This window comes from Vicugna pacos, chromosome 2, assembly GCF_048564905.1.
Source record: "Vicugna pacos chromosome 2, VicPac4, whole genome shotgun sequence".
In the NCBI taxonomy this organism is placed as follows: Eukaryota; Metazoa; Chordata; class Mammalia; order Artiodactyla; family Camelidae; genus Vicugna; species Vicugna pacos.
In genome coordinates this window covers 93,726,329-93,751,217 of record NC_132988.1, presented here as the reverse complement: position 1 = coordinate 93,751,217, position 24,889 = coordinate 93,726,329, and the positions used below count along the sequence as shown (strand labels likewise).

Here is a 24,889-nt window from a genome sequence, read left to right as displayed (position 1 = left end):
GTAGGATATAGCATCTAAATGAAATTATGATGTTGGATTGGGTCTCAATTTAGACAGAGCTGCTGTAAAAGTTAACAAGGGAGAAAGGATTTTAAGATGGACCAGGTATTAGATTCTATCAAGAAATAAATGTTAATTTTTGATAATGTTATTTGGCTATGCAAGAAAAGGTACTTTTTTAAGAGATAAACAACGAAGCATTTAGAGATGAAACATTAGAATGCCTATAATTTAAAATATTTAAGCATAGGAAGATAAAGTGAATCAAATGGGAATTTTTGCTTCTTACATATTTTTAAAAAGACATGATTATTTGCAGCTGCCAAATTGGGAAAGTTCAAAAATATAATACCCAGTGTTGGCAGGTGGGACTAAAACAAGAATTCTCATTTACTACTGGCAGGAAAGAAAAATTAGTAGACCCCTTCTGAAGGGCAATTTGGTCATGTATATAAATTCCTTAAACGTATGCTTACCCTTGTTTTAACAATTCCACTTCTCAGAATTTTCTTCTAAAGAAATACACATAAAAATATTACTGTGAGGATGCTCATGACATGATGGAAAACCGAAAAAAATCATGACTAGTATAGAAAATAGTTTAATTAATTACACTACACCTGTCACATGGAGCAACATGCAGCCTCAAATGTTTTAAAGAAAAGTCTACAATATAACGTGCAGTGAATAAAAGAATACAAAATTATGTATGTAGTAGGACTTAAATTTTGTAAAATGTGGTTCAAATCTGAAAAATACACAAAGCCTGGGGGGGAAATGGGAAGAAATGTACTAAATGTTAATAGTGGTTATCTCTGCATCTCTAAATCACAGATTAATTTTCTTTCTCATACTTTTGTATATTTTCAAAATTTCTAATTGTGAACATCTCTTACAAGTTGAAAGACTTATCTTAAAATATAGCTGATATGAAATATTTTATATTTAAATAAACACACCTATATTATTTTATACATATATATACAAATAACATACAGAGAGGGAGAGAGACAGAGCAAGAGAGAACTTTCATATGATACTAGATAATTGACATTCATGAAAGAGAACCCATTCAGAGTTCTCTCCATGGCGTCTGTGTTCAGGGGACTGAATCTTAGCCACTATATAGAAAAGTTGATCAGCTCCCTTTTATCACCCAGTTCCCAAAACACAAGTATTCCTCCTCAGTCATTTATACCCTAAAGTCTTTCCTGGTGTATACACTAAAGCTAGGAACTTCTACACCTAAGGGGGAAAAGAAAAGGAGAGAAATAAAGGGAGAAGAGAGCAGATCAGAGAGTTCACAACTTCTTTTTTAAAGGAAGTGAGAAGGGATAAAAGCTAAAAGTTCTTTTTTTTCTTTAATGCATCAAATGAAAAGGGGGAGAAAAAAGACAGATGGAAGAAGCTCTACATCAAGGGGGGGAAAACAATGGTAGATAGGCTCTGCAAAAACTAAAACTACAAAAAAAGAAAAGACTAGAAAAACATTGTGTCATTCCATAATCAAATCAACAAATATGCAAGAGAAATACTGTATTATTAGTCAAAGTTTAGGTGAGAAAGTTGAGTAAGGCCAGTTCTCGGCCAGTCCCTGCCACTTCTTCCACTGAATAAATGTTTATTCAAAGTGTACTGTGCGCCAGCACCATGTTAGACGTTAAGTGCTGGGATATAAAGACAACTAGTCCGGGCACAATCCCTGCTTTCAAAAGCTTTTACATTAGTGATAGACACAAAGAAACAATGACAGCGATCAAACACTCCTGTCTAATATAAAAATACATAACGTGATAGGTGCCGCATAAGTGGCACAAACTACTGTAAACCTTACTGAACACCAGAAACTAGGTAGGGAAAGGTGAAAAGAGAAAATGCAGTAGACAAAAACAGAAGAAATAACATCGGTTATTTTTTTCCCTTAACAATGACAAGTGCTAGTTATTTTTATACCTTTCAGGATGGTCATGTTTCTTTATCTTTCTCATATAGTTAAAAAAACGATTGCAGCATTAAAAACAAACAAAAAAACCTTAAAATCATCTTGCAATTACCTATTTCCCATACCATGTTAGCATTTTCTTGCTTATTAAAAGTAATTAGTCCACAATTTGAAAAAGCCATCTTACTTACCAAGACTTCTTTCTCAGAAGAACAGAAAATAACTTTCAAATGCTCGGAAAAAAAATGTACTCGACAAAACCACAAGTCCTTAGTTGAAGTAAAGCAAGACCATAGAAACGGTTTTGCGCCACCTGTCGGACCTTACTGGAATTACTCCTACATGTGAATTTCCCCTTCAAGGGTCATGTGCAAAGCATGTGGGTCAGTAGGTTTCCTGGGCTATGGACTAAAACAGTAATCAAATTTTTAAATTCACATGAGCACGAGGCTTATGACAATTTCCGTGTGAAGAAAAATGCTTTTCTATGTTAATATTTATCTGTAAGAGTTTGCAGCCTCAATGTTAAGGTGTCACCACGCTGGAAAGTTATTCAACTTTGCCTGTTTTCTGTTTCACCATATGTAATATATTCAAAATAATGACAACTACCATTATCAAGCAAATGTGGAGCATTATTTTAGCTGGATGAGATATTTAAATTAAGCCTAGGTTCAAGAACTATTTTTTTAAAAATCAACTTTCAAGGAAAATTTAGTAGTTGCTACACCTGGGGGAAATTGCATCCTGTTTCTCCACGTTCCGACCAACATTTGGCATTATTAGATGTTTTCATCTTTGATTCTAGAATAGTAAATAGCACTGAGATCCTGCAAGACTAATCAATTTTCTAAAGGCCATTTAGAATAATTTTAGAACAGTATCAACAAAGGTTGATGATACAAAAAGAGGATGTCTGGTTAACCAGATACTTCAGGCAGCCAGGATAACTGTTCCCAAGACTTTCCCTTGACTGAGGTTCTGTAAAGAATGGGACATATGAGTTAAATAATCCTTCTGTAATTAATCCCATTCTTCTGTAATTAATCCCACTGTCTGGCATTATCTCATCATTAAAAAAACAAGACAAGACCCTACAGTCTGACCCACAACAAAGGGTAAGAATTACTTCTGCTTTCAGGAGGAAGGGAAAGAACAAATTCTTACTGTTCATTCTTACTCATCAAACATAACAGGAAGCCTTCTCAGGTCTGGAGAGGGTCAGCAAGGAGTGGATGGGTCTCTGCTGAACCAGGATGAGACGGCTAGAGAGGAGCCAGTATGTGTGATACTGGGAAACCAGTTTTGTGAAACAGGCAGAGGAGTAAGGCACTGTGGCTTTGAGGGAATTTCAAGCAACAATGGACCAAAGTCTTTAAGAAATATGCACCCACACTCACAGGCATGCACACACACACATCACTGCAGATTTGGTTGCATAACACAGTGACAAAATGTGAGCGTTTGGTCACAAACGCTCCTTAGGGTATTGCACAATAATGCTGGTTTTCAGGAACAAGGACACTATTGTAGTTGAGGCTGTTATAATTTTGAGAAATGCCTTTAAGGAGATGGCAAAACCCACAAAAATCAGGTAATGTGGAAGATGGCATGGAAGTGGATCAAACAAACAGTGCTGCACTGAACTCTTCACAGCACCATGTACCAGCTGTGTGGCCTTGGACAGACACTTAACCTCAAAGACTCCATTTATTCAGCCATAAAATGGGACTGGTTGTGACTTTTAGGGAAGATAATAAATAAAAAGTAGCTGGAATAGTGACTGACATAGAAGACAAGTCATTATAGTAAGGAGTTTTAGAATTCTATGCAAGCCTTATTTTTTTTTATGCTGAGGTGGAAAGACTTTTTTAATTGAAATATAGTTGATTTATAATGTGTTAGTTTCAGGTGTAGAGCAAAGAGATTCAGTTTACATATATATACACACACACACATTATATATAATGTACATATTTACACACACACATTCTTTATCAGACTCTTTTCCATTATAGGTTATTACAAGATATTGAATATAGTTCCCTGTGCTATACAGTAGGACATCACTGGCTATCTATTTTATATATAGTAGTGTGTATATGTTAATCCCATGCTCCTAATTAACCCCCTGCCACTTCCCCTTTGGTAACCCCATAGTTGTTTCCTGTATCTGGTTTGTAAATAAGTTCATTTATATAATTTTTTATTTTTAGATTCCACATATAAGTGATACATATGATATTTATATTTCTCTATCTGACTTACTTCACTTAGTATGATAATCTCCATGTCCATCCATGTAGCTACAGATGGCATTATTTCATTTTTTATGGTTGAGTAGTATTCTATTATATATATCACATATATATATACCACAACTTCTTTGTCCAGTCACCTGTTGATGGAAATTTAGGTTGTTTCCATGTCTTAGCTACTGTAAACAGTGCTGCTATGAACATTGGGGTGTATTATCTTTTTGAATTAGAGTTCCCTCTGGATATATGCCAAAGAGTGGGGTTGCTGGATGATATGGTAGGTCTATTTTTAGTTTTTTAAGGAATCTCCATACTATTTTCCATAACGGCTGCACCAAACTGTATTCTCACCAACAGTGTAGGAGGGTTCCCTTGTCTCCACACCCTCTCCAGGATTTATTATTTGTGGACTTTTCAATGACGGTCATTCTGACCAGTGTAAGGTGATGCCTCATTGCAGTTGTGATTTTCATTTCTCCAATAATTAGCAATATTGAGCATCTTTTCATGTGTGTGTTGGCCATCTGTATGTCTTCTTTGGAGAAATGTCTATTTAGGTCTTTTGCCCATTTTTTGATTGGGTTGTTTGGGTTTTTTTGATGCTAAGCTATATGAGCTGTTTGTATATTTTGGAAATTAATCCCTTGTCAGTCTCATTGTTTGCAATATCTTCTCCTATTCCATATGTTGTCTTTTCATTTTGCTTATGGTTTCCTTTGCTGTAAAAAAGCTTTTAAGTTTAAAAGACAATATCTTGATTTTGGACTTCTGGCCTTCAAAACTGTGAGAGAATAAATTTCTGGGTTTTTTTTTTAACACAGATCATGTCCTTTATTTCTGTTATTCTTTTTTTTTAATACAAAATTTAAAATCAACTGTACTTCAATTAAAAAGCCAAAAAAAAAAAAAAGCCACCAATCAACCCACTTAATACATGGGCAGAAGAACTGAACAGACATTTTTCTACAAGAGGAAATGCAGATGGCCAACAGCAACACGAAAAGTCGCTCAATATCACTAATATCAGGGAAATGAAAACCAAAATCACAATGAGATACCTCACACCTGTCAGAATGGCCATCATCAAAAAGAACACAAATAACAAATCTTGGCAAGGATGTGGAGAAAAGGGAGCCCTTGTACATTGTTGGTGGGAATGTAAATTGGTGCAGCCACTATGGAAAACAACATGGACGCTTCTCAAAAGCCTAAAAGTAGAACCACTATATGGCTCAGCAACTCCACTCCTGGGCATGTATCTGAGAAAAACAAAAAACATTAATTCAAAAAGACACGTACACCCTGCTATTAACACCACCACCACTTACAATTGCTAGGATATGGAAACATCCCAAGTGCACATCAACAGATGAATGGACAAAGAAGATGTACCATATATATGCAATGAAATACAACTCACCCATAAAAAAGGATATTTTGCCATGTGCAGCCCTTCATTCACTTTTTTTTTTTACTTCAAAAACCAGAATTTTATAACTGGCATAAATATTTCCATTGCATCAAAAACAAAATACCTGGAAATAAACTTAACCAAAGAGGTTACCTATACTCTGAAAACTGTAAAACACTGATGAAAGAAATTGAAGATGACACAAAGAAATGGAAAGATATTTTGTGCTCTTGGATTGGAAGAATCAATATTATCAAAATGGCCGTACTACCCAAAGCAATCTACAGATCCAATGCAACCCGTTAAAATACTCATGATATTTTCACAGAACTACAACAAACAATTCCAAAATTTATATGGAATCATAAAAGACCCAGAATTGCCAAAGCAATCTTTTGTAGGTCTTTTGTTTTTTCTTCCTTCTTTTTGTTCTCTTTTATTATGGTTTAATGACTAGAGAAGTCTCTAACATTTGTTGTAAAGCTGGTTTGGTGGTGCTGAATTTTTCTAGCTTTTGTTTATCTGTGAAGCTTTTAATTTCTCCATCAAATCTGAACGAGAGCCTTGCTGGACAGAGTATTCTTGGTTGTAAGTTTTCCCCTTTCACCACTTTAAACATATCCATTCTGGCCTGTAGAGTTTCTGCTGAAAAATCAGCTGATAACCTTATGGGAGTTCCCTTGTTATGTTATTTGTTGCTTTTCTCTTGTTCATTTTAGTATTTTCTCCTTATTCTCAATTTTTGTCAATTTGATGACTATGTGCTTTGGTGTATTCCTCTTTGGGTTGATCCTCTGTGGAACTCTTTGCACTTCCTGGACTTGGGTAACTGTTTCCTTTCACAACTTGGGGAAGTTTTTGGTTATTATCTCTCCAAAATTTTTCTCAGGTTCTTTCTCTCTTTCTTCTCTTTCTGGGACCCCTATAATGAGAATATTACAGCGCTTCATGTTGTCCCAGAGTTCTCTTAAACTATCCTCATTTCTTTTCATTCTTTTTTCTGTTTTCTGTTCTGCAGTAGTGATTTCCACGAATCTGTCTTCTGGCTCATTGATCCATTCTTCTGCCTCATTTAGTCTATTCTTGGTTCCTTCTAGTGTGGTACTCATTTCAGTGATTTTATTCTTCAACTCTGTTTGGGTATTCTTTATATTTTCCAACTCGTCATGAAAAACTTCGCTCTGTGCATCTATACTCCTCTTGAGTTCTCTGAACATCTTGGCCGTCATTACTTTAAATTCTCAGATAAGCTTCCTATCTCCGTATCACTTATTTCTTCTTCTGGGATTTTTATCTTGTGCCTTGGCCTCGAAGATATTCCTCTGCCACCTCATAATTGTCTATCTTCCTATTTGTAATTTTAGGTAGGTTAGTTACATTTCTCGACTTTGGAGAAGTGGCCCTCTGTGGGAGACGTCCTATGTGTCCCAGCATTATACTCCTCTCTTGTCACCTGAGAGCCAGGGTCCAGCCAGTCCCAATGTAGAGTCTGGCCTGTGTTTGTGGATTCCTTCCACAGGCTTTGGGATTGTTGTTTTCTTTCTTTTTTTTTTTAACATTTTTTATTGAGTTATAGTCATTTTACAATGTTGTGTCAAATTCCAGTGTAGAGCACAATTTTTCAGTTATACACGAACATACATACATTCATTGTCACATTCTCTTTTGCTGTGAGCGTCCACAAGAGGGATTGTTGTTTTCTTATTTCTGGTATCTGCCCTCTGGTGGGTGAGGCTGGACTAGAGGCTTATGCAGGCTTCCTGGCAGGAGAAGCCAGTGCCTGCCCACTGCTGGGTGAAGCTTGGTCCTGGACCTCTGGTGAGTAGGGCCATGCCTGGAGTGTTTGTGGCTCAGAGAGCCTGCTGATGGGTGGGGCTGTGTTCCCAAGCAGTATGTTGTTTGGCCTGAGGCGTCCCAGCCCTTAAGCCTACAGGCTGCTGGGTGGGGTTAGGTCTTGGTGCTAATGATCCAATCAAGATGTCAGCCTCCAGGAAAGCTCATATACATCAACACTCCTGAAATGTCCACGACCAGCTTTTATGCTTCCTGGGTGAGCCACAGCCATCCCCTATCTCCCCAAGAGACCCTCCAAAACCAGCAGGCAGGTCTGGCCCAGGTTCCTATGAAATCACTGCCTCTGCCCTTGGACCTGGCGCACTCGAGATTCTGTGTACACTTCCCAAGAGAATGAAGTCTCTGTTTCCCCATATGGGCTCCTGGAGTTAAGCCCCCCGGCCTTCAAAACCATATGTCCTGGGGTCTCCTCCTCCCAGTGCCAGAACCCCAGGCTGGGGAGCCTACCATGGGGCTTAGAGCTCTCCCTCCTATGGGAGGGCCTCTGCAACTTAATTATTCTTCAGCTTGTGGGCCGCCCACCCAGGGGGTATGAGGCCTGATTATATCATGAGCACGCCCCTCCTACCATCCCACTGTGGTTCCCTCTTTATGTTTACAGGTAAAGATCTTTTCCAGGAAGAAGATCTTTTTCGCTAGGTTCCAGTCTTTTTTTTCCCTGATGGTTATTCAGCAGTCAGTTAGTTGTGGTTATGTTGTAGTTGTGAGGAGAGGCGAGCTCGTGGTCCTACTACTCTGCCATGTTGACCAGAAAGTCCTTAAATTTCTGTTGTTTTAAGCCACCTGATTTGTGGGAGTCTGTTATGGCAGCCACAGGGATCTAACACAAGGGTCTACACACTTGTGCTGGTATATGCAGAAAAATCTTTTTTTCTGAAGGGATATCTAAGAAACTGTTACCTGTGAGCAGAAGAAACAAGGGAGAGAGAGAGATTTCTACTCACCATTTTATGCTCTTTTGTCCTATTTGAAATTTTTTACAGCATTAATGTACATGTATTACTTTTATTTTTAAAAAATAAAATAGCATTATAGTGGGATAAGTAAAATAACATAGCCCAAAGCCAGCAAACATATCGTCCCTGTACGAACAGAAGTAAAACATTATTTTAATGATTTTTACTCTAAAAAAACTACCTTACTCTTTCCCTGGAAAATCAGTAAATAAATATTCGTGCCTACCAACAGCTTTGAAATAAGTTATGTGAAAATTATCAATATCATAAAATATGCAAACCACTAGAAATAAAATTGATAACTCAGATATTAATATTAAAACCAAAATCTTCTGCTAAATTAAAAAAAAAAGCCACATTCCAGGAGAAGATATTTGCAACACATATAACCACAAAAGGATTAATATCTTAAATATCTAAACAATTCCTATAGATCAGTAATAAAATGGCTAACAAACACAACTGGGGGAGGAATTAGCAAAAGATATAAATGAATGGATAACAGGAGACACCATTGTATACCCCTGGGATGGACAAAAATTAAAACATCTAATAACACCAAGTGTTGGTCAGAATGTGAGGAAACAGGAGCGCTCATACGTGTCCAGAGATTCTGACTTCAATAGTCTGGGATGGGGCCAGACATCAGTATTATTTTGCAAGCTCTTCAGGTGATGCCACTCCAACTCAGAAAGGATCAGGGAATGCTGAGACATGATCACCATTCTGAACACATCGCCCTCTAGTGGTTCCTGTTTTCCCCAACTGCACTCCTCACACCTCAGGGTTTGGAGGTGATGTAGGTGTCCTTGACTCTCCCTGCTACTTCGCGATCACTAACTGCTTTGTTTTCAACAAGAATGATTTGGCAAATGTTTAGAGTGCACTACCTCCTCCTTTCTGCCACCAGAAATCCTTGAAAGAGATGTTTACTCACTGTCTCTAATCATTCTCCTCCCATTCTCTCAAATCCACTCAATTCAGATTTCCTTCCCCACCACTCCAGAGACATAACCCTTGTCAAGGTCACCAATGACCCCCCACATTGCCAAATCCAAGGGTCAATTCTCAAATTTCATCTGAGCTATCAGCAGCATTGAACACAGTTACAAGATCTTGAAAAGTTTTCTTACCTGGTTTCTGGAACCCCATATTCCCTCCTCCATTCCCACTCCCCCCACCTTCCTCCCAATTTTCCTGCTAAATCACTGGCATTCCTTCCTAGTTCCCTTCTGGGTCCTCCTTATGTCTCTGACATGGAACACCCAAGACTCAGCCTTGGACATCTTTTCTTCTCTAACTCCATGCACTCGCATCCTAGCTCATGGCTTCAAAACTATTTATTCGCTGATGACTCTCCAGTTACCACCTCCAGCCCAGACTCTTGTATCCAACTGCCTGCTCTAAACATTTGCTAAATCATTCTTGTTGAAAACTAACCCTTGAATCCTCACTACCTCCAACCTCCCCCTTTGGCATCCTTCCCCATCTCAGTAAATGATACTTCTATTCCCCCAGGCTAAAATCCTTGGAGTAATTAGTGACTTCTTTCTTTTGCTCCAACTCTGCATCCAACCCATGAGCAAAAATTTTGTTGAGTTTTTCTTTGAAATATACCTGCAAGCAAAACCATTCTCTTGCCCTCCACCATTCCCATGTGGCCAAACCATCATCTCCCTCACATGGGTAACTGCAGTGGTCTCTGAATTCTATCTGGCTCTACCTTTCCCTCCACCGACCCACCCCACCCCATCCCATCCCACTCCAACCCAATTAGAATCGTGGCACACTCCTACTCAAAAGCTGTAAAGATTCCCTTCTCACTCAAAGTCAAAATCCCCACCATGGTTCACAAGGCACTGCCTGGCCTGCCCCATCTCTCAGTCTTCACTACCTCTGTGGACTCATTTCCTTCCACTCTGCCCCATCTTCCCTCTGCTCCAGCCTCACTGGCCAACTCACCATTCTGTGATGGCACCAACCATGCTCCCACACTGCTCCTGCAGGTCCCCCTGCCCGAAACTGCCCCCAGACATCACCACTGTTCACCCCCTTACTTCCACAAAGTCTACGCTGAAGTGCTGCTCTACCTGCAGGACCCTCTCCGGTCACAAGTGCTGCCACCCATCCTTCTCTAGACCCTACAGAGTCCATATTCTGCTTTATTTACCATCTAATATACTTCTAGTTAGGGTCTATCTCCCTTTCTCGTTGTGGGCAGGACTCTTCTTTGCCCCTTACTTCATTCACAACACCTAAAGCAGTTCTAGGTACGTAGCATATGTTCAAAAAGGTTTTGTTGAATTAATGATTGGACCACACTGTAGGACAATTTCAGGGTATCTAGTGAAGATGACCTGGCTTATAGCCTGGAATACAAGAAAACATACACACAGATGGCCATGGCAGCATTATATGCAATATACTATAAAGCACTCTGTTGGCATTCCGCACATCTAATACCATGCAACAGTGAAACGTGAAACACACTAAATACCCATCACTTGGGGAATGGATAGATTGTGGCACATTCATACAGTGGAATCCCACGAAGACTTTAAAACGAACATGTTAGAGCTACACGTGTGAATGTGAATGGTTCTCAAAGATACAGTGTTGAGTAAACAAGTGTACAGGATGTTATTTATAACATTTTAAAACACTGAAAAATAATTCTATATAGTGTTTATGGATAAGGAGATGTGCAGTAAAGTAGAAATATGAGTGGGAAGGATGGACAACAAGCTCAGGACACTAGTTTCTTCCAGAGAAACTGGAGAATAGAAGGAACAGGGTTTCAAGCATATCTGTAACTTTCTTCTTTTAAAAGAAGATTCCAAAATAAATATGGCCAAAAAAAATTTTACTACATCTACATTTTGTTATATCATTCATTAAATTTTTTTTACAGAAATAAGTATTTGTTATTTTATTCTCTAGTTTTCTGTCTTAACTACTCTGGAATTTTTTAAATAAATAAAACAGTTTTACATTGCAAACAAATGAAAGTTTTGAAATAAACCTGGTGGACTGAGAAGAGCAACATTTGAGTAAAAAAGCATAATTACAGTCAGCAACAAAACCTGTTAACAGTGTTGCTTGGTTGATATCCTCTTACTGGAACGGTGTGTTTTGGGTCCAAGGAGAAAAGGAAACCAGACCTTTAAAAAGGAATGTCATCCGGTTTCTGTGGGTCAGCAGGGCAGGGAGGAGAAGGTGTGGCAAAGGTACTTGCTGTGCCTAGGCGAACACAGAAGTCACAGGCATGGTGTTTGTGTCCAGGGAACACCAAAACACACCTGCCACACCTGCTATACACTTTGCGAACACTCACAACTGCAGACCTCAGAAAAAAATCACTTTTTAAAATTGAGTTTTCCCTTTTATGTAAAATATAAATATACATATATAATTACAAGAATAGGTTTACACTCTACACACACTTTTGTAAGCTTCCCCCGCCCTCACCTTAATACTTGGCTGTGGCCTGCCTGCCTTCCATGTTAACAAACTGGACGTACAGTTATCATTTTTAATGCGTACAGTATATCCGACTGTTTGAAGTTACTGTAGTTTACTTCACTCATCCTTTATCGGGGGAAAATTATTTCCGGGTTATTTTCCTTGGCATAAACAACCATAACAAACATCCTCGTACATACATATTCGCACATTTGACTGTTAGGACAAATTCGCAGACGTGGAATTCCTGGGCCAAAGATAATGCATTTGAATTTTCATCCACATTTCCAAACTGGCCTTCTAGAAAAGGTTTTTGTTTGGTGGTTTTTAAATCAGGTTACTGTTCCACCAACAGGGTAAGGACAAGCTGTTGACAGCAACATCGGGGAAATCGCAAACACTTACTGAACTTGAGTGACCCCTTCCCGGCGAAACTGCGGCGTTTCCGGGGCGCTTTTAAAGAAAGGGGAGGGATGCAGAGAACCCCGAGACCCGCCCCGGGTGGGGCTGGGCACCCCCTCCGGCTCAGCCGGCGGCTCGTTTCCCCGGGAGGGTCGGCGGCGAGGCCCGGACGCTCCGGCCAGGGAGAGGTGGTGTCGCGGCCCGAGCGGCGCTCGAGGCCGGGGCGGCTCACGCGGGGGCGGGGCCCTGTCGGGGCCGCGAGGCGGGGCGGCTCGGCCCGTCCACCCCGCGCCCCCTGCCGGCCCGCCCTCCGGCCGCGTCCCCGCCAGCCCTGCCGACGTGGCGGGGCGGGACCCGGCGGGCGCTCCCGCGCGCACTCGGCCGCCTGAGCGGTAAGAGCCCCGGGCACTTCTCGCCGCCATCCCCTTCCGCGGGCGGGGGGCTGCGGGGCAGCCGCCGGTGGGTGGTGGGGAGACCCTGCCGCCGCCGCTCGTCCTGCTCCCCGAACCCTGCCCGCTGCGTTAGTGAGAAGCCGTCGGCAGAGACTTGGCACGGGGTGCGGGACCGGGAGCACCGGCCTTGGGGGTGAAGGTGCGGGCGGCGCGGCCGAGGGCCCTGCGTGGGTGCGGGCGTGTGAGTGTGTGTGTGTGAGTGTGTGTCGCTCCGGGTCCACGCTCATGCACACACCCACACGCCCGCACTCCGGCTCTGCCCCCTCGGCCGGCGTGAACGTCTGCAGAGCCTGTGCTCCCGAAGTATCTGGTCCCAGCACCAAGCAAGTCTGAAAAAGTTTCCCCAAGGTCTCGGGTCCGAGTGAGAGGTAGGCTGCAGGGTCCCGGCAGCCGGGGGCACCGAGGGAGCAGGTCCCACCCCTGGGCTCGCCGGCCTTTGGCCTCGGAAAACCGAGCTCAGGCCTTGACCTCGCACCCAAGCTCATCATTTCTCCCCACGCAGACGCCCGCCCTTCCACCTCAGCCCACACCCGAAGCCTGCAGCATCTCCATTCACAGCCAGGCTGAGTTCTGTTCCCTCCCCTAGGTTGAGTCGTACCCACTACTCAGCTCCCCAGCCCCCCACCCGCCCACCCAATCGGCTCTTCTGCCCGGGAATCCAGTGAGTCTTTCCAGCCGTCTCAGATTAGGCGCCTGGACTTCACTGCCCTTTCCTGGTGTAGGAGGACCTCTCTGTATGAGCTGTAACGGTGACATCTGTGTCTTACTGATCCCATCAGTTCCCATTCTAAGCATCTTGAGAGATTCAAGCGGGTAGCTTTTAAAAATCAGTGTCTCTTGAACTCCAGAAGACCTCAGCTAACCTGAGGAAACTGAGAATGAGGCAAGCTTTCTCCTCGGAGGCCCCTCTCTGCCCTCTTTTCCTCCTAATGCCTCTTTCCCACTTCACCGCTCTCCATTCCCTGCTCTCTCCTTCCTTTCCTCCTTCAGAACCCGACCTCAGGAAGGGGTCTGATTAACTCCTTACACTAAGCTTTAAGCAAAAGAAGGAAACTTCCAAGGTGGAATTAGAGGTTCCAGGGAGCCAGTGCATAAGGAATTTGAGGGTGAGAGGGGGCTGCTAAGTCTTAGGGATTCAGACCATATAAGTAGCCATTTATCTATAAGACCAGGCTTATATCGAATGTTGTTTCTCTTTAATCAGTATCAATGTATTTCAGTTCCATAAATATTGGAGGGTCGGAAACCAAGCTCGGTGCTTGTTGATCACAGTTCTGGAGGAGAGAATGACACAGAAACAAATACTCCTTATAGATGTCATAGAAGTCCGTGCAAAGCTTCATGAAAAACATGGAAAAGGGAGTAAATAATTCTTTGGAAGGAGTGGGGCAAATTAAGGAAAATTTCAGAGTGAAAAGTGACATTAGACATAGAGAAGCAAATAGGAGTTTGCCAGGCAGATGGAGGCAGGGCATCCTGGGCAGAAGAACCAGCATAAGCAAAGGCAAGGAGCTGGGAATGTTTATGAGCTGCACGGGCAGTGATGGAAAGTCTGGTGAGGCAAGAGTGTGCGGTGTGTTGAGTCACAGGAGGTGGACAGAGAGATTGGAGCTGGTTTATGGGTGGCCACAGATGCTGTGCAAAGGTGTTTAAATCTAATGGTTTGTAAACAAGGGAGCAAGTGGGTCCCATGTGTGTTTCATAAAAATATCTGGCAGGCACATGAAGGCTAGACTGCAGGAAAAAGAGACTGGGGTCTGAGCACGTGTACTTGTCTAGTGCCATAGGACTCTTACAACCTGATTAAGACTCTATTATCCACAGTTTTTGTTCCTCGTCTTTCACTGAGCAACATTTTTTAAAACTGGGGGCAGTGATTTCACACAGGGTATTGTATTACCAAATTCTTACTTTGCCAAGTGAGACCATTAAAAAAAATACATCCACTGCACCACTATTTCATAAGATGAAAGACACTTGAATACCAGGAAAAGCTTGGAGGCTAAACTGGCAAGGTGAAGGCAGTCCTCTACATGTAATAAATTTAGATCGATGAAAAACTCACTATCTTGTCCTCATTTTTCTCTGTCATCATGGACTGGTCCCTGTCCTACAGTCTGGTGTCGGGGAAGAAAATATATAAATCACTTTGTCCAGCCTTACTCTACAGAGGAGGAAGTGAGGAAGCCCAGCAAAAATGATGGAGGTGTACGCCCACAGAGGGATAGTAGGACCAGGGCATGGCTCTTTCTGCCTCAGAATCCACCCCTCCCATCCCTTACTATTTCTCCTTGTGGCCAGCCACGCAGCACCCATTCTGAGTATCTCAATTCATTCCTGGGCATTTGCACATACTCTGATCCCATCATGCCTGAATAACCATATCAAAGCCACTTTCCAGATTCTCCTTTGCATGAGATCAGCCTAATTCCCTGCTTTGATGTGCTGTTTTACATCATTGTTTAACCATTTCGTGTTAGGTGGAATAGTTTCCTGGACCTTCACTGACCTGGAGTAAAATGAGAACAGATTATTCACTTTCTGAAGGATAGTAACCATGTCTTCCGTTTTAAACCTATTTCTGGAGCCACAGTATTGCTGTTCCAATACCTAACATAGTTCTGGGAGCATTTTAGGTGATGAATGAATTTGCTCATGAAAAACTAACTTATTCCCAGCCCACAAAGGCTTCTTTATATGCCACTCTTCCTTTCCTTGGAGTTTTACTGAAGAAGCCTCCTTGTTTCTGTGGATTGAGTCTCCATAGCATCAAAGCCACAGGACGTGGCTGCAGTGATCAGCGTTCCAAACCGTAAATGAGGAAAGGTTTAAATCTTGACTGCTTATGGGGCACCCAGGCAGGGATGGAGACTGTCCCAGGAAACACAGCACGTGTCATGGCTGTAGTCCTCGTGGACTCCATCAGTCACTGCACAGAAACAGCTGTGTCTTTAGAACACACAGTTTCTAATGGCTGCAGACAAAAGAGCACCGTCTTAAAAATGATTACATCTCTCCTGTCATAATAACATCCAGAGTAGACAAAGGTCTACCAGAACATGCAAAAAAAGTTTTTTTGGGTTTTTCTTTATTGGTTTTGATTTAGGGAAAATGTGGACCAGTAACAGGTACAAGTTCATATAAAATTAGACTTTAAAGTAGGCTGAATATGATGGTAAATTTTTTTTTATTATTTGAAGAGATGTAAAAATAGAGCCTTTCTGAAATGTATAAATTATCCATAAATGTTTCCTAACAGTATCAGTTCAACACGGCTGATTTGGGGGTGTTTCTGAAGGAATGGCTTCATGTTGCTGGTGGAACACAGAGTAGCCACGGGAAGAGTGGTTTTGTTGCAGCAGTTTTCCCACAATTGAGAGGAACTGACCAAAAACAATTTGACCGTCCGAGATGGGTGAGGGCCTCCTATGCAACCTCCCTCCCAACAGCGGTGTGTCCAGGAATCCACCTCTCAGGTGGAGTTCTTCCGCTCACTCATGTGTCTTTCAGCAGCCGGGCTCAGTTATAAAGCTTGTTCTTGTGAGTTGATGAAGTCCTAGCTCTCTGTCCTTTTAGGCCTCTGGTAAGGATGGCTGTAGAGGTAGGAGTCAGCTAGCCTTCTAATCAGGCCTTGGGGTTCTCCCACAGTGAGAAGAACTAGAAAAGCTCTACTGCAAAGCGCAAGAGCTGCTGGACTCAATGTAATGTTTTGCCCTGGAAATAGACCAGCAGAAACACCTGTACGTTATTTCTTGCCAGTCCTCTGTAAGCACCATTTGCATTTCGTCAGTGAAAAATGATTTCTAATAGCCCTTATGCCAAGTAGCACACCCTGAAGTAGCGATCAGGGACAAGGATAGTTGAACCCTCTCAAGAGGCGAACACTCAATTACGGATTCTGAAATGTTAACTGAAGACCCCCGGAGAGCATGTTCCTGAATAGGGCACTTCAACTGTTAACCAACCACCTCCAGGGCGTACGGTACAGCTAACCCGCAGAGAGGTCACAGGGTATGTGGTGAAGTGTTTTAGCATTAGGAACAATATCACAGCATTTTAGGGCAAAGCAGATACAAAGTTGTTTATATTGCTTTTTATTTGCCCATGAGTGTTTATCATAACCAGGCTTATTCTCATGTTCCTGCTTATAGAGAAGTGAAAGAGTTTGGAGCTTCTTAATAATCCAGATTAATAGTAAGGATTGTCCAATTATCTTACAAAGAAATTAAAATATCAGACAGTGCCCATGGTCAGCTGTTGATGAACTAAAAAAGGGGATATAAGTAATGTCCAAGTATGGGACCTATTCCCTTTATAGTCACGGCCCTAGGACCCAGGTGAGGAGAAGGTAAATGAGGACAGAAAACTCTAGGCCGTGGCAATCACGCAATGTCCTAGATCATGGGTCAGCAAACATTTTCTGTAAAGGGCCAGAGAGTAAGTATTTTGGGCCTTGCAACTTTGTGGGCCATATGGTCTCTTTCGTGACTGTTCAACTCGGCTGTTGTGGCAGAGACGCCAAAGACAATACAAAAACAAATGAGCATGTCTGTGTTCCAGTAGAATTTTATTTACCAAAACAGAGGGAAGGCAAGACTTAGCCAGCAGGCTGTAGTTTGCCAACCCCTGTCCCAGGCCAGTCCTAACTCAAAGGTTTTCCCAGAGACTTTATAAGCTTCCACATGGTAATAATTTTTCAAGTACCCTCCCTTAGTCTCATCCACCCCCCACGAACCACAGTAACTACCCTTTTTCTGTAGAGTGGCCTTTGTCACTCTTTACTATTTCAATTAGTCACTGGCCACTCTCATTGACTTGTTGAATATCCAAAACTTAATGTCCCAGCTAAAAAGAAATATGCGTTATTTGCCTTTCTTACCTGCAGACTTGCTTACAGGTGTGTTGTCAGAGAATCCAAGGATTTTTGTTTAAAAAGAGACAGTCTAACTCGGTTATCTGGGAAGTGAAGGAATGAAGGAAAGCCCACGTGGGTCATTTGGAACCACTTGCTGTAAGATAGCTCCTGAGTAGTGAATGGGGGTAAAGGCATTTTCTGCTAGCTTTCATTTCAAATTACATTTTCATTTTAAGTCTCCACAAAAATATTAATGTCACTCAGCACACATATTTGTTGAGCTTCCCACCATACTCAAGAGACCATGTTAAGTGCTATATGACATATGAAGACAAACAAGGAAGATCCTTGTCTTCATAGAATTTACAGTGTTATAGGAACACAAACAACTGTAACCAAAGATGATTGTAATCATTGGAAGTGAGCTAGATACAAGGCACTCTGTGAGTTCAGGGGAAGAAAAATTATACCCAGCTAGGAGGAACAAAGAATGGGGAGGTGGTTATTTTAAATGGGCCTTAAATGTGTTAAAACAACATATTGAACCAACAGCCACCTGAGGGTCTCTTGTTCACATACTTATATTGTCTCGTTTAAGGATTTGGAAGGTCAACATGGTGGGTAAGCCTAGTGGGGTCAGAGCACAGAGGTCCTTGGATGCCAACTGAAGGATGTAACTTCATCTCAGTAGGAAGTGGGGAGCCCCTGAGCATGTCTGAGCAGGAGGTGACATAACCAGAGCAGTGAGGAAAATGGTGGGGAAGTGAACTGAGAACAACAGTGAGGAGGGGGTGTACCCAATATTAATATCATCAATGTGAATTAAACTGAGGACCTGATCAAAGCTGATGGTACGGTAAATAGAAGTAAAAGACAGGCTACAGATTTGGAATAAAGAGCCTCCAGGATTTGAGCCCTGGTTGAATGTAAGAGAAGAGGAAGATAGTATTGCAGATGGGGCCCTGACGTGGTTCAAAATCAAAGTCAGACGTGGGCTCAGATCTCAGATCTGCCACATCCTTAAAGTATGACCTCTGAGCATCAGTTGCCTCATCTGTAAAATTGAGCTCATAATATCGAACTCATAGGAGATACCCATTTAAAGAGCCTTGATTTAACAGGCACTCAATAAATGATTACTATTGATATTATATATTCTTGAGAGAGTGAAGATTTGGTCAATGACAGCCTTAAGATTTTAAGCCTGGGTTATTGGGGAAATGTAGGTGCCGTTAAAAGAAACCCAAAAGTCAGGAGGAAGATATAGAATTAATGGCAAAGGTTTTCTCTGGGACGCGACGAGATGTCCAGCTGGTCATTAGAACTGCTTATCTGGAGGTAGGGTAAGATTTCAAAACAGTATATTGAGATATAATTCACACATCACAAAATTCACATACTACAAAATTCACTCATTTTAAATGTGCAGCTGAGTGGTTTTTAATATATTCATGGAATTATACAGCCATTATCACTATCTACTTTTAGGACAATTTCATCATCACCCACAAAAGAAATCAATGCTCAGTAGCAGTCATCACTCATTTCCCTTCCCTTCAGCACCTCGAAACTATTAATTTACCTTCTGCCTCTATGGAATGGAGGTAGATATTTGAGAGTCACAGTACAAAAGTATGTAAAACTGTGAGAAAGGAACCTCATTCACTGAGGGAGAGAATGTAGCAAGGGGAAAGAAAACAACTAGACAACTTTAGGCAATGACTGTCTAAGGGGGCATGAGGATTGGCAGGTGCATGTGAGTTCTCAGCTTGTGCCATCATGTGGCTGGTGTGTTAAATGGCTTCTCACATACGTGGTTTTAACAGCAACCTGAGATTTGACTGGTTGTAAACACTGAGGTCAACCAAAAAACCCACTGATTTGCTGGGGCTTGGCTGCTTGTGTAGTGAGAACACCGTGTCTTTATTTTAGACTAAGAAAATTGTCACGTTGAATTAGCCTTTTAGATATGTGTTATCCAGTAAGGTGGCCACTCGGCACACGTGCCTATGTAAATTTAAATTTAAATTACTTAAAATTAAATTAAATTTAAAAATTAGTTCCTCAGTTGCACTAGCCACATTTCAAGTGCTCAATAGCCACATGTGACCATATTAGACAGTGAGGACTGAACGTTTTTATCATCATTGAAAAAGTTCTGTGGAACTGCACTGTTCTACGTGATGGCAGTAACTTGCAAGCTTCGTAAAGAGTTTTCTGCTTTGTAGGTTATTTTGCAATGGCTACATTCCTCTTTTGGCTTAACGTGTCACTTCCTTCCTTTCCATTTCATCCTTGTGATTTCTTGTCTAAACTATTGTCCAGATAGAGCCTAAGCTTTCACCCGCTGGTACCCAGCAAAGCACACTTACGTGTATGTAAGTCTTTTTCTCAGTGTGACTCTCCGACTACACTGCAGAGGTCAATTTCAAGTATGTTTTGATAAGCTCTCAGGTATTTGTTCTACTTACTCCCATTATGAATACAAATGTAACTAATAAAGTCATATTAAATAAATACTTTCACAGATACAGATAATACTCTTAGTTCCCCTATGCATATTTCTTCATGCTAGGTAAGATATTCATGAAAGTTTAAAGATAGCTCTGTAGGTTTGTATTAGTTTCCAATTGCTGCTGTAATAAAGTACAACCAATTTTAGTGGTTTATAACGATGCTAATGTACTCTCTTGCAGTTCTGCTGTCTGGGAGGGGAGAATGGTTTCTTTGACTTTTTCAGCTTCTAGTGGCCACTTGTGTTTTTTGGCTCATGTCCCCTTCCTTCATCTCCAGAGCATCACTCCAGTCTCTGCTTCTGTCATCGCATCACCTTTCCCTCTTTGTAGTCAAATCTCCCTCTGCCTCTCTCTGGTAAGGACATTTGTGACTTCATTTAGGACCCACTTCAATCATCTAAGATTCTTAATTTAATCATATCCTCAAAGTCCTACTTGCCATATAAGGCAATATTCACTGCTTCCAAGGATTATGACATGGATATTCTTGGGGGCCATTATCAGCCTACCCCAAGGTTACATAAAGTTTCTTCTTGGTAGAAGGGTGACCCCCCCCAGATTTAACTTAATCATTCAGAGTTTTGAATTAAAATTTAACAATTCAGTTTAAAGCATACAATGTTTGTTTGTAATCATGTTGACAGATATTAAAATGTCCGACGATGGCAATGACACCTTAGTCACTGGAGACAAAACAGAAATTACTGACGTGCCCAGTAGTGACACTTCACCCGAAGATGCAGAAGTGCACTGTGATTCAGCTACAATTTCAAGTGAGCTAATGCCAGCTGACCCCAGAGGAGACGTGCAAGAAAATGCAGCCGTTCAGGGTGCAGAGACGGCTGACACTGGGCCCACTGAGCAGCTGGAGGACGCCCAGGCTGTGGACCCCCCCCCTCAACGGAGAAGTGGCTGAGGACGCCCTGGCTGAATGTGTTGACTCCGTGAGCCTTGAGGCAGAACCTGGATCCGAAATACCCCTGAAAGAACAGAGTCATGCGGTAGGAGTGGTTCATTTGACTCAGTTCAACCTAAGTTCTTACTGATACCTACCACAGGCACAGATTTGTGCCAGGCTGTGTGGGTAGAGATTGGGCGTTCAGAATACGCTATGACATCACCTTTGTTGTCAAAGATGTGTTGTGTGGGGAGAAAAGACATATACGAGAATAATTGGCCATTATAATATTTGCATTTTGATAATTATATTATTATTAATATTAACAACCACCAATTATTGGACACATTCTGTGTGCCAGGCATTCTGCTAGCTACTTTATGTGTTATGTAATTCACTCCATATAGCAGTTCTTTGAGGTTCTAAGCTGGATATTATTAACCTCAAGTTAGAGAAGGGGCAACCAGGCTCAGAAATATTAAACAACCCAGTAAGATATGAAGCTGCTTGGTAGTGAATGGAAGATATTGTGATATTGAACATAACGAGCCCAAATTATGAATGAGCATGATTCCACCCTAAACAAGTCAATGTTTCTGTAATATCACTTAAATGTTAATGCGTATTTGCAAATCCACTATGAACATCTGAAACATTCAGATCACTGATTTATTATCACATACCAGGGGACCAGAGGCAGAACACAGTCCTGCTTCCCTTCAGTGCCTGCACCTGTCTCTCTGGGAGGTAAGACAGGCCAGTGTCTCCCAGGTGGTACCTCGTTCCATATTGATATGACCAACCAGCTGAGTTTTCCTGACACCTTCACTTCCATCTGTGTGGGGATTGGGAGGGGTGGGGAGGCACGCAGTGTAACAGGAGGAGGTGGGCCCCTCTCCTCCAATCCTGTCTTCTAGAAGGATGCTAGAGTATGGGGGAATCGGCAACTTCCCTCTGCCAGACCCAGCCCTGCTCATCCTGAAATGTGCCACCACAGGTCACCTCCTTGCAGGGACTGCCATGTGCAGTGAGGGAAGGGGACTGAGCAGGGAGTCAGGGGCCTGGGCTGTCATCCTTCATCTGGCCTTTACTCTCTTATTTGGACAAGCCACCTCAACTCTCTGTGCTTCAGTTTTTCCTCTGTAAAATGAGGAATTTGCACACAAAGGCAACAAGGTATCCTTCTATTTCGTGATCATTTTTTTCAAAATCAAGCTTCGTGGGCCTTAGTTTCCTCAAAACGACTCTTAGAATTGCCCTAAGATGAGATGGTCTTCCTCAGGGAAGTGGAGGTTTCCCGTCGCTGGAGATGTGTAAACAAAGGCAAACAATCATTTTGCAGGGATGTCAGGGGGCGATTTGAGGACTAGCTGGGAGTTGTGATCAGATATGTAAACATACATGCAAAATTTTGTATATGTGTTCCATGAGTTCACAGAGTCTTTAAAGCCATCCATGGACCCCTTGAAGGACTAAGAATTCAACTCCAGCTGAACATTTCAACCACTGAGAGAGCTTTAAAAAATAATGATGCCAGGGCCTGTGTTTCTCCAGAGAAACAGAACCAGTGGGATCTATCCTATACCCATATTTACCTCCATGCCTGACTGGAACCTGTTTTCTCTCCATGCTATCTTTCTAGGGTAGCATTGGTTCCCAATTTTTATTATAGGTGCTACCGTTAATAAATATATTTGTACATTAAGAAAATATCTTAGCCACAGCGTTCTGGCCTGAGATGACTTAAAGAAACTATATATGCTCCACTGCCTCGAAATATATATACTCCTGATGGCTAGGGTATACGTTTCAATTTCAGACTTCCAAAAATTATAACAAGGTTGTTAATAAAGATAGCACAATAAAAATCAGCATCTTCCTACACGTCTGCTGCCTTCTTAAATTCTGAGCAAACAGAATGAGTCCTGCTTTTGAAAGCTCTTTTTAAACCTCCTTAATGCTATAGGGATAGAGCTGATTGACTGACAGATTTCCGATTCTCTCCCAGCACAGCGCTGAGAGCTTTCAAGGACTTTGAAAAGGTGAGCATTTCCTCATAATGACACATCACAAAAGTATCTGGATGGAAGTACAAGTGCTGGTCACAGAGCTGGGGCCAGGGCCCTGCGTGTATGTGTGTGGCATTGCACCAGCAGCTCGGACAGAACCACGGTGTGGGAGGAGTACCTGTGGGTACCTCAGCTCCAAGAAGGCAGAAAGCTGGTATGGGTGGCTGGCAGGGCCTTGCAGGGAAAGGAGAGCTCTTTCACCAAGGTCACATTTAAACCTTTCTACGTAGGTGCAAGTTTAGTCTCTTTTTAATAATTACCAGAAAAGGGGATTCTACTCTCTCTCTCGGCAACTTATCCTTCTATCTTAAGTTAATATCAGAAGAATTCAATTTTGTGCCTCATCTTCAAGCATTGTTCATTTGCTCTATTTTGTTTGCTCTTTGTTGAACACTTATAAGGAGTCCTTTTGCAGTGATGAAAACAACCATTTTTCTGTTGATCCAGAAGAGAATGCATTCTACAAAAAATCTTGAATCAAAAGTTCATTTACTTGTTGGCCCTTGGAATTTTGAACCCAGATCTGCTGAGGAATGGTGGGTCCTATAGGAAAACAGCCCAGCTCAAAAGCCTATTTGATCCCAGCTGTATCTAAGCCTAAAAGAATAATCAAACTTTAAAAAAAAAAGTTTCTAAGAGGAATTGCCTGCTTTAAAAAAAAAAACAGAATAGCCTTTAAGGAAGCATAAACTAGTATTTTCTAGGACACACTAGATTTTGTGATAATGTACTTAAATGTATATATATTTTTCTATAAGTAGCCTTGGTCCCCTTAAAATCCACATTATTATCTTCACCTTTGCCTGAGTCAGCATGGTGGCCATAACTTGGCAGGTAGTAGGGTGTGACTAGGAGGGGGCCTGGGGCCAGGATTTCTGCCACCTGCTGAGCTGGCACCTCTGCTTTGAAGGATCATACCATCCACAGTTGATGTACTCAGAGAAGCTACCTCTGTCTTTAGGGCCTCTTCTCTTTGTCATCCATCCTGATGTATAGACACAGAAGCCACTGAGTTAAGACTTCCTGCAGAAGTCCACTCTACAACATCCATAAGAGATGGTCCCCAGCATCACTTGAACCTTGGAGGTTGGACTAGATCCTTTAAGGCCTCTACCAGCCCCATAGCACCATGCGTCATGCCCTGGAATCTGAGTAGTGCAGCTGTCTTCAGGATGCCTGCAATCTAGCTGGGGAAGGCAGTGTTGCATTAAAGCAATGATGGCATGTCTTATAGTACTGGATAGGACAAGCACAAAGAATCCTGAGATGGAGCAATTTAATCTGAAGGAGACAGTGAAATCTTCAGCCTCAATTCAGAGATGTCTGCCTTGGTGCTAGTCAGGAGTGACATTTATTCCTCGAGCCTGTGGGACCTTTATTTTATACTAGAAATACCAACAAATATCACCCAAAGTAAAAAAATGTCATCTGTATTGTCCTACACCAGTGCATAAGGCCAATATGAAGAGGGTGAAAAAAGCCAGCATTCTCAAGGGAAACATAGACTACCACTCGATGGATCGCTCCCAAGCAAAGGAAAAGTAGAATGTTTAAGAGCCGTAAAATTGCTAACAAGAGAGATGAGAGAACATAGGCCAACCAAGACACACTGATGACAGATTTTTGCCCCTTAAATGAGTGGGTAGAGTTTGCTCCAGTTGTACTTATTTCCTCCTTTAAGCCTCTCTACATGATAGAACCCAATTTTTGACTTGGGCAACCAGGTGGATGCTGTTACATTTTGGCCCTATTGGGCGGTGCTTCCTCAGCCTGGTAGTGTGTTAGAATCCCCTGGGAAGCTTGTTAGAATTCAG

The 24,889-nt window shown here is 41.9% G+C and overlaps 3 protein-coding genes across 5 annotated transcripts in view; 1 reads left to right on the top strand and 2 right to left on the bottom strand.

The window, feature by feature from the left end:
* TLR6 (toll like receptor 6) overlaps positions 1-12,408 on the bottom strand; it is a 29,150-nt gene extending 16,742 nt beyond the window's left edge. Inside the window, exon 1 of one of the 3 annotated variants that reach the window (XM_072945113.1) lies at positions 12,289-12,408. The gene's annotated coding sequence lies outside the window, so the exon portion shown is untranslated. Of the gene's footprint in view, positions 1-2,133; positions 2,184-12,288 lie in introns of those variants that run through there. The other 2 variants (XM_072945109.1, XM_072945119.1) reach the window with 2 other exon arrangements.
* The window catches only part of TLR1 (toll like receptor 1), a 50,837-nt gene extending 38,410 nt beyond the window's left edge, over positions 1-12,427 (bottom strand). Inside the window, exon 1 of the mRNA XM_072945140.1 lies at positions 12,289-12,427. The gene's annotated coding sequence lies outside the window, so the exon portion shown is untranslated. The remainder of the gene's footprint in view (positions 1-12,288) is intronic.
* Positions 12,428-12,547: 120 nt separating this feature from the next.
* Positions 12,548-24,889, top strand: part of FAM114A1 (family with sequence similarity 114 member A1) — a 63,572-nt gene continuing 51,230 nt past the window's right edge. The window contains 3 exon segments of the mRNA XM_072945160.1: positions 12,548-12,677; positions 20,753-20,997; positions 20,999-21,109. Coding sequence (XP_072801261.1) covers positions 20,761-20,997; positions 20,999-21,109 — 348 coding nt within the window. The 5' untranslated portion in view covers positions 12,548-12,677; positions 20,753-20,760.